General features: G+C 54.4%; 1 protein-coding gene across 2 annotated transcripts in view; it reads left to right on the forward strand.

Annotated features, from left to right (window-relative positions):
* The window catches only part of SRRM3 (serine/arginine repetitive matrix 3), a 110,364-nt gene extending 100,934 nt beyond the window's left edge, over nucleotides 1-9,430 (forward strand). For both annotated transcript variants that reach the window (XM_056819795.1, XM_007485990.2), the window contains 3 exons: nucleotides 1,592-2,070; nucleotides 4,954-5,091; nucleotides 6,905-9,430. In XM_056819795.1, the coding sequence (XP_056675773.1) occupies nucleotides 1,592-2,070; nucleotides 4,954-5,091; nucleotides 6,905-7,139 (852 nt within the window). In that variant the 3' untranslated portion in view covers nucleotides 7,140-9,430. The remainder of the gene's footprint in view (nucleotides 1-1,591; nucleotides 2,071-4,953; nucleotides 5,092-6,904) is intronic.
* Nucleotides 9,431-9,906: the final 476 nt, after the last annotated feature.

The raw sequence follows: 9,906 nt of genomic DNA on the forward strand, positions 1-9,906 counted from the left end.
TATTTCCTATCTTCCCCTCCATCTCCCCATCCCCATTCGAGGACCCTAAAAGGTGGTGTCAATGATAGAAGGAAATTGAGGCAAGAGCCCACTGAGGCCCTCCCATGCCCTCCACCCAGCCCCTTCCAGTGGCTCTTTCCAAGGCTTCTGTCGCCTCTTCCAGGATCCTCCATTGATCTCTGCTAAAGGCAGCTCAGCAGAATACTAATGAGCACATGTAGCCTTTTCCTTTTTGATTTATTTCTTTTGCTCCCAGCCTTTGTTTTAGCTTCCAAAAATCCAAGGTGATCCCTGTCCAACCTGTTTCCTAACTCGGTTTCCAAATCTATCTACACATACCTAAAAACAGGAAAGCAAAGATGCAGGTGAGCTAATTCACCAGCTATTCCTTTCTGAGTCAGTGGCTCAGCCGTTGGTGATGGCAAGGCCAAGGTCGAGAAAACAACGGGTTGGTTCATTTTGATCTCTCTCTCTATCTATCTCTCTTGCATTTTTGTGAATCTAATGATGAACTTATGTTGCCCCACTTTTCCCTTCTCTTCACACCTTACCTACTAAAGGAGGAAATGCCACTTTTTTGGTAAGTGGACGTAACCAAAAGGGACTTAAAATCAGAATTTTTTAAAAAAGAGAAAAAGAAAGACAGAAGCTACTTACAACTCAACAGCTCTCTACAGGGCCAAAAAGGAAAAAAATCAGTTTCCCAGGAGTTCAGAGACATATTTTATTTCAGTATCTATGACATTTGTGGTTTTTGGTTTTGGTTTTGGTTTTTTTCAATTTTCTGGTTTTTTTCCTTTCTTTCTCTGGTTCTGTTTTCAGTTGAGTTCTCCCCATCCCTTTCCTGTCCCGCCCCCCTCCCTCCCCATTCCTTCCCCAGCCCTTTGCCATCTGTGAGCTGTCATCTCTCCATCATCTAGCTCGGTCCATCATATCTCTTGGTCTCTCTATCCATGCTGTTCCCCCTTCGCCCTCTATGGCCACCTTTCTGTTCCTACCGTCTATTTCTTTGCGATATTCCTGTATTGTTTTACCCCCCCCCCCGCCCCCCATCCTTTCCCCCTGGGGTGGAAGAGTTTCTCTATTTGGGTTCTTTGCCCTGCTCTGGTCTCCCCCTTCTCCCCTCTTCCTCGCTCCCTAATCGTTCTTTCATCACCTCCTCCTTCCCCCCCCCCAGCCCCTCCCCACCTGGTCCCCCCTCTCCTCTCCTCCCCTCCCCTCCTCCCCTCCTTCTCTCTCTCCGATCTGTTCCTTGGTGTTTTTGCATGCGAAGAGACTTGCATGAAGCTGCATTTATGGAGGCCCACCCAGAAGGTGTGATCAGGAAGGAAGGAAGAAAGGAAGGAAGGAAGGAAGGAAGAAAGGAAGAAAGGAAAGAAGGAAGGAAGGAAGAAGGGGCAGGGCAGGGCAGGGCAGGGCAGCAGGGTCTGTGTAGTTTGCAGAATGCACCGTGCGTTGACGATGTGAGCGACAGCGCGTCCCGGGAGGTTCTCTTTAAAAGTCCATCTCTCCTTCTCTCCCTTCCCCTCCTTCTCTCTCTCCCTGTCTCTCGTCTCCTCTCTCTCTTTCTCTCTCTGTGTCCCCTGTTCAGAGGCCCAACTCGCCCGAGGGCCGAGCCCACACCAAAGCAGAGCCAGCGCTGACCACGCCGCCTCGGGGGAAAGAGGGTCGGAGCCCGGGCTCGGCTTCGCCGCAGCCCCCGTCTAGGGGTGGCCGAGGCGGCACGGGCGGAGGAGGAGGCGCAGGAGGTGCGACCGGAGGAGGAGTTGGAGGAGGAGGAGGAGGAGGAGGAGGAGGAGGAGGAGTTGGAGGAGGAGGAGGAGGAGGAGGAGGAGGAGGAGGCGCCTGCGGAAGCGTAGCGGGAGAAGCCAAGCACCGGAGGCGCTCGCGCTCCGCCACTTCGGCGCCGCGGCGTAAGGGGCGCAGGCGGCCCCGCGCCCCGGCTCCCCGGAGCTCGCCGCGATCGCTCAGCCGCGCTGGCTCCAGTAGTGACTCGGATGCGTCGGGAGCCTCGCACCAGCCGGGTCCGGAACCCAGCCAAGATCGGAGTCACTGCGCCCCCGGGAAAAAGTGAGAGCCTGTGGGCCGGCCCACCAGGGCTGGCGTAGAGTCCGGGAGCCCAAGCTGGTGGCTGCAAGCCTAGCCTTGACACCTAGCTCTCAGCCCAGCCCAAGTAGAGATCCAGACTAGAAAGGACCCCAGAAGCCATCCAGGCCGGCCCTCCATCTTAAACACCGGGAAACTGAGGCCCTGAGAGAAGTGACTGGCCCAAGGCGACACAGTTGAAATCATAGATCCTGGGGTGGGAGTGACCTCTAGACCAACCCTCTCAGCTTCCGAAGAAGGAAACTGAGGCCCATAGAGGAGGTAACAGCTCTTTCCCTAACTTGGGCTTAGAAGGCATTCATTGCCTCATACCAGACCCTGGATGGGCGGTGCAGGGCAGTGATTCGAAAGAGGAAGGGGCTCCCCTAACTGGTTATGTGGCCTTGAGCAGCCCCTTCCACCCCTTTGTCCCTGGACCTCCTCTAGAAAATGACCAGTTCAGGTCAGGTGCCTGCCACCATGGACAGGGCTTCGGTCAGGATTCTGGCTGCCTGCTAACCTGCTAACCGGGAAAGAGAATTTGGAGGTAGAGGCCCTGGATTCAAATACAGCTTCTGACCAGCACCACTTAAGTGACCTTGGTCAAAGCACTTTCCCCCAACTCTAAAATGGGTGGGAGGGAGGAGGAAAGGGAAAGGGAGGATGGCCAGATGGTCTTTGAAGACAGCCTCCAGACTATACTCACTCTGGCTGTGCCCTCACTCAGTCTCGAATAAGGCTTTTCCCAATCTCTCTCTCTCTCTGTCTCTCTCCCTCTCCCTCTCCCTCTCCTCTCCTCTCTCTCTCTCTCTCTCTCTCTCTCTCTCTCTCTCTCTCTCTCTCTCTCTCTCCCTCTTTTTCCCTCTCTCTCTGTCTCTCTCTGTCTCTCTGTCTCTCTCTGTCTCTCTCTCTCCCTCTCTCTCTCCCTCTCTTTCCCTCTCTCTCTCTCTCTCTCTCTCTCTCTCTCTCTCTCTCTCTCTCTCTCTCTCTCTCTCTCTCTCTCCCTCTTTTTCCCTCTCTCTCCGTCTCTCTCTGTCTCTCTGTCTCTCTCTGTCTCTCTCTGTCTCTCTCTCTCCCTCTCTGTCTCTCTCTCTCCCTCTCTTTCCCTCTCTCTCTGTCTCTCTGTCTCTCTCTGTCTCTCTCTGTCTCTCTGTCTCTGTCTCTCTCTCTCTCCCTCTCTCTCTCCCTCTCTTTCCCTCTCTCTCTCCCTCCCCCTCTCTCTCTCTCTCTCTCTCTCTCTCTCTCTCTCTCTCTCTCTAGCTCTCTCTCCTTCTCTCCCTCCCTCTCTCTCTCCCTCCCTCTCTTCCTCCTCTCTCTTTTCCTTCTCTCTCCCTTTCTTTCTCCCTCTTTTCTCACTCTCCTTTCCTCTCTCCCCCTCTCTTCCCTTCTCTCTCTTCTCCCCCCTCTCTCTCCCTCTTTCTCTCTTTCTATCTCTCCTCTCCTTCCTCTCTGTCTCTCTTTTCTTCCCCTTTGTCTATCTCCTCCTCTCTCTGCCTGTTTCTGTCTCTCTTTGTCTATCTCTTCTTTCCCTGTCTCTGTCTCTCCCTCTGTGTGTGTATCCCTGTCTCTCTGTCTCTCTCTTGTGCACGTGTGAGCACACACACACACACACACACACCCTACACCTCCACTGAATTCCCAATTAGTCTCACTGAAAGACAACTGAATTGCTGATGGGATAGAATGAAACTGGTTGATCAAAAGGCCCTTCTCATTAGACCTGAGAACATATTTGACATTTCACCAAGCAGACAGTCTAGCCTGGTTCCAGCTATTTCTTAGACATATTCAAATGAGGCTGGATTTCCCAAGTCGGTCATGGTGAAATGGAAAGAAAATGGATCTGAGTCCGAAGGATTTGGATTGAAGTCTCAGCACGTGGCCTTGAACAAATCACTGCACCTCAATGGGCCTCAGTTTCTTCAACTGTAAAACGAAGCATTTGGCCTCAGTGGCCCCTGAGGTTCCTTCCAGCTCTGGATGGATCTTTTTATGCTGGTAGGGAAGGGGATAGGAATATGCTGATTGGGTCCCGAGAAGACGGGATCACGCATCTGCCCCAAATGAGTAACCTGGAGCACCAGATGCCCCTTAGCTGAGATGGATCCCAGAGGCTGTTAAGGGACTTGAAAAGCCACTGAGCCCAACCCCCTCCCATTATCGCTGAGGAAACTGAGGTCCAGACTGAATGATAAGGCTGGTCCAGGCACCAATTTCCCAGCTTCAGGCAGATTTTGCTGCCACAGCCTGTAGTATCACCAACTGAGGGATAGGAAAGAGAGCCAGAAGGCTGACGGGTGACCCTAGGAACAATTTGCCCTCTGTGGGCTCCATGTTTCTCCTCTGACATATGACTAGATGCTTAAAGCCTCTCCTAGGGCTTGGGGCTAACCCCCTGCTCCTGAGCCTCCTAGAAAAGGCTCAGGATTCCCTGCAGCATATCCTTCAGTGTGAAAAAGTGGCTGATGGTGGGCCAGAGGGAGCACTCCCCTAGGACCCAGGCCCTGGACTTCTCCCCCCAGAAGAAGAGGGCTGCCCTTGCTTCTCTCCAGAAGAAAACCAGAGGGCAAGCCCCTGCCTGGTAGGGAGTCAGGCAGGGCTGCAGCCCCTAGAAGGCAGTGGGTGCCCAGATCTCTGAGGACTCCCACTGAAAGGGCTTGGTAGGGCCATGCCAAGGGTGCCACAAGGCTGAGCTGGGGCCCTGGAGCTTGGGGGTCTTTGGAAATGGGGAGGCCTCTGTGTCCCTGGGTCTGAGGGAAAGGAGCAAAGAGGAGAGGAGTAGGGGTAGAGTATAGAGTGACAAGGGGAAAACAGACGGGCACCCAGGGTTGGCAGCTTCCAGCTAATTCCAGTCTGTCTCCACTTCAGAGAGAAGGAAGGTGATGGACGGACAAGGCACCCAGAGGGGGAAGCCACTAGGCCCCGGCGGCGGTCCCGCAGCTATTCACCCATTCGGAAGCGGCGTCGGGACTCGCCCAGTTTCATGGAGCCCAGGCGGATCACCAGGTAGGGGCCAAGGGTGGAGGTGGGAGGGCAGCTCGCTGAGCCACCGGGGCCCAGATCCAGGAGGCAGGCGCAGGAGCCAAGGCCATGGGCTCAGTACACAGGGGTTTGGGGTATCTGACCTGGAGCCTGGAGCCCCTGAAAGCGGCAAAGGAGATGTTTCTGACCTCAAGAGCCTCAGAGCAGGGAGTGGGGGCTCGTGGCTGGGGTCACTGACTTCTGCTGGGGGTCTGGGCTCTCTGATGGAGAGCTCAGAGCTGGGGACAGGGACTCGGGGCTGGAGATCAGGGTCAGGATCTGAACTGAGGTTTAGTGCCAGAGATAAGGGCTCAAAGCCCAGTGTTAGCTCTGTGCTGAGAAGGAGGGTTGAGGTGTAGACTCCCAGGGTCCAAGGTCCAAGCTCAAGGCTCAGTGCACATAGGAGAAAGAAAAGCCCAGAATCCTCTGGGTGAAGAGATGGGGAGAAGTTAGCCAGTCTTTTCCCACTCACTCCCAAGGGGCCCATTCCCTGTTGACCTCTTCTTTTTCCCTTCCATCTCAAGGTTCCACCTGGAGGGAAGCTGCGGCCAGGATGGGGAGGGGGGACCCGCTGGGTTACTATGGTGACCTCCCACCAGGACCCTCCCCCATCCCTGAGGGCTGCCTGGAAAATCCCTGAGTGAGGTGTTCAGCTCTCTTAGTCTGTCTCTGCCTCTGACAAGACTAACCTGTCTGCCTAGCTTCTCTCTAGGAATTGGGGGCTGGGGGGATCGGGGTGGGAAGCCAGAGGGCTCTCCCTTTCTTTCCTGCTCCACAGAGGCCATGCCCACCTCCCTGCCTCACCCCTAGATTTCTCTTTAGGTCTATGCCAAGGAGAAAACAGGTGGCTCAGGCTGAAGGCAGAGGTCTGGGATGAGTCAGAGCCTGCCCTAAAATCGAAAGGGCCAGTGGCTTTATTAGAACCGATTAGGACTTGGGTCCCCTGTGGGTGGCCCTCCTGGATGAAGGACTCCCCATTTTTCCCGAGGTCCAAGCCTCACTCTGAAGACTGAGGAGAGTGACTTAATCCAACCGAGGCAATGGGCTGAAGTAGAAAGAGGCTGAGGTTCTGGGTTCAAATCTGACCTCTCCCATTCAGTAATCAGTCAACAAACAATCTTAAGTGCTGAGGCATTGTGCTAAAAGCTAGTCCCACTCTGACCCTAGACAACTTTGCCTCAGTATCCTCAGCTGAAAAATGAGGGAGCCTTTGAGGTTCTATCCAGTTCCAAAATTGTGATCCTGTCTTTTCCCAACCGTTCATTCATGAGTGGGGAGAGGGACTCCCTCTGACCATTGCGGTCACTCTTGCTGATTCTCACCACCCCTCCCCTCACTAATCCTTTCCTGTATTAACTGCGGTGTGTGGGGTGCTGCCTTCTAAACGCTCCTTTCTCGCACCTGGCTCTAGACTAGCCTCTGGAAGCCTGAGCACCTAAGAGGGAAGCAGGGGAAGGGGGAGGGAGGCACGTACCTATTTCCTCTTGGTGATAAGACAGAGGCCCCCCAGGCCATTTCCCCAAGATCTCCTGGTGCTGCAGAAAGAGTCCTCCTTCCTGGCCCGGAATCAATGGGCCGAGCTTGAATGGCATCCCGGCAGTGCCGCCACTGTTCTGTGGCCTCGTCTTCCTCCAGAGGAATGGGCCGGTCAGACTGAATGTCCCTCTGCCTCCACGAGGTCCCGGGGCTTTTCCCTGCGGGCACCCCAGCTTCTCTCCCCAAGTGCTCAGGTGTTTTCAGCCACTGCAGCCCTGCTGGGTGGGCCTGCCGCTAAGCCTGGTGTTCTTTTCCTCTGCAGTGCCCGGAAGCGCCCCATCCCCTACTACCGGCCCAGTCCTTCCTCCTCCTCCTCCTCCTCCAGCTCCTGGAGCAGCCACTCCTATAGCCGGAGCCGGAGTGGCAGCCACAGCCCGGACAGCTACAGCAGCCGCAGCGGGAGCCGCAGCCGAACTCGGAGCCCCTCCAGGACCCCCAGTCCCAGCCCCAGCCCCAGCTACAACAGCCACAGCAGCTCGGAGAGTGGTGGCTTCTGACCCCCAGAGAGATCCGTGCTCCCTTTCCCTTGGATGTCCGCTCCTTCCTGCTCCCGTTCAAGAGCCCCACCCCCACCTACCCCTGGTCCGAGGGACCCAGCTTGCTCGGGCTCAGAGGACCAGGAGGCAGGACAGAGCCAGGGGGCAGGGGCAGGTGGAGCCATTCTCCGGTGGGCTGTGGGAGACTTTCCCCTCCATACCCACTTACTCCCCCATCGCCAGCTCCCTTCATGTTGCTTCATGCCCCACAGGGTGGACCCAGGCATTTGGGCAGCCCAGGCCAAAGGCCCTGCTAGGCCAAACTCACCCGTCCCATCCATTTGCTGTCACCCTCCAAACCAGCACCGGGGAGACCCCCTACCTCCAGTGTGGGGGCCCAGAGAAGACTGAGAGGTCGGTGGAGACTTCTGACCCCCTGGATTGGTTCCAGGGCAGGGAGTCCAGAGGGGGCCTAAGCCTGACTGGGGAAGAAAGACTCTCCCCCCTCCTCTCTTCCCTTTTCTCTGACCCTGTTGTACAAGTTTAGGTTGGCAACAGGGGAACTCTGACCTTAAGGGAATGGGGCTGTTGCACCCCAGAACCCTCTGCCCAATGTGGGCATAGGGCCTGATGACAAAGATCGGGATCCTACTGCTTCCAGCAGGTGCCCTCTCCACTCCTTGGGGTTGGGCACTGCCCCCAGAGCACCAAGAGCCACTGAACACAGGAAGTGCTCCATCCCTGGCCCCCGACCCTACTCTGCCCTGAATCACCCCACTGGGGAAGGGGGCACGGGAATATCCTTCCTGAGGAGCTGGCACAAGGAGATGAAACTCCTCCCTCCCAGAATGTATCCCCAGCCCCCTTCGCCTCCTTGTTTGGGTGGTAGAAGATGTGAGGCTTGGTAACTTTCCAGAGCTCTCAACTCCCTTCACATCTGCTGCCCTCTGTCCGACAGTCCTTTCTTTCCCTCGGCCTTCTGGACTTTCTTTCCTTTGGCCTTCTCTTGGGGGAACTTGATGCTTGATGTCCAGAATTGCTCCCCAAAAAGAGCATCTGGCTTCAGTGACCATTAGAAACAACTGAGAGAAATGGTCCAACAATACAACGAATGGGACCTAGATTAGGTGGAAGGAAAGACTCCCCAACCATTGAGCTATGGGGCCATCCATGGAGTGATCCCAAGGAGACCTCTAGTAATTCCACAGAGGGAAAGGAGACATGGCTCTTGTCCTAAGGTGACTGAAGGGGAACATACCCAGAGGCAAGGAGATGGACTAACTGACCTTCCCATTCCCAAAAACTAGAGATGGACCTTTGGGGTGGGGGAGGAGGTACAAGTGACTACATCAGTCTGGCAGTTGGACTCGGGGAAGGGAACCTCACCTCACTCAAAATGTCCTTTCTCCCCTCCCCAGGGCTAACATTCCCTGCCATTATGTATTTTGTCTGGATGGTGGCTCCATCGGCTAAGCCTTCAGCATGGCCCTACTCTGGGGTAGACAACCCTTCCCTACATATCCCCACATCCCTTTCATCCATCAGGCCCCAGGGTCTTCAGATCGTGGCCTGAGAGGTGGCTCAAATTGCAGTGAGACTTCAGGGGCAGTCACTTGAAGGGGCCAGTTAACCCTCAAAATTGGGCTCAGAGCCTCAAAGGGGCTGTGAATTCCAGGGCCAGTATTACTCTAAAAGCGGACAAAGTGAGTGACATTCCCCTCCCCCAGGGAACTAGGCTGCTATGTAATTAATTTATTTATTTGTGTCTTATTTATTCACCCCCCTCCCAGGCCTTGAAGGCCAGGACTCCTCCTCCCCCAGCCACACACATACCCTGTCCACCTTGCCAGGCCAGGTGTCCAGGGTCCCTTGCTGCTCCTTCCCTGGGGGAGAGGGCCTCTTCCTCATGCCCCTTAGGCACACATCCCACTAACCTTGGCAAAGGACAATTCTCATGGGGGTAGGACCCTAGGGACCCCACCTCTCCTTGTTCCTTCTCAATTCCCTCAGCATCCACCCCCCACCTCATTCCCAGGAGCTGTGCATCAGGGATATCACCAAGTCTTCCTCAGTCTAATCAGTGCCCATCTGGGGACAGGGAGGAAACCTGACCCACAGTATGGAGAACAAGCCCATGCCCCATCTCCCTGGGTAGGCCAGGATGTTCTTCTGCCTAAATCAGCTTTGAAGTGGGATTTAAACCTGGATTTTCCTTTAATTTTTCTTTTCTTTCTTTCTGATCCTGAGTCAAGGTGTAGTTTCCTTGAGATGATTGGAATACAATAAAACACAAGTATACACTGTCCCGGTCACATGGGGGCTGAGTGTTCAATTGTTTCCCTCCACATGGGGGGTGGCTTTTATTTTATCTTTATGAAGGGGGGAAGAGTTCTTTAAACAACTTTATTATAGAATGTCAGTTCCAGAAGGATCATTAGAGATCGTTGAATCCAATCTTTGCAGATCAATCAACAAACATCTTTGTTTTACTGTGGGCCAAGCACAGAACTAGGCACCAGGGACATACACACACACACATAAAAAAATAATGTAGACTCTCAGGGAGCTTACATTCTGGGATGTGTGCATAGGAGGAAGGAAGATAACATGTCCATATGTGAGTGTGTACAGAACAATATAAGGAAAATAAATAGACAAATGCTATATGATTGGGGAATGATTCACAGTTGGGAAAAACAGGAAAGACTTCATGGAGAAACTTCATGAAGCTGATGCTTCAGCTATGTCTTGAAGGAAGAGAGGAAATCTATGCAGGGGAGATGAACAC

The sequence above is a fragment of the Monodelphis domestica genome, chromosome 2 (assembly GCF_027887165.1).
Source record: "Monodelphis domestica isolate mMonDom1 chromosome 2, mMonDom1.pri, whole genome shotgun sequence".
NCBI lineage: Eukaryota > Metazoa > Chordata > Mammalia > Didelphimorphia > Didelphidae > Monodelphis > Monodelphis domestica.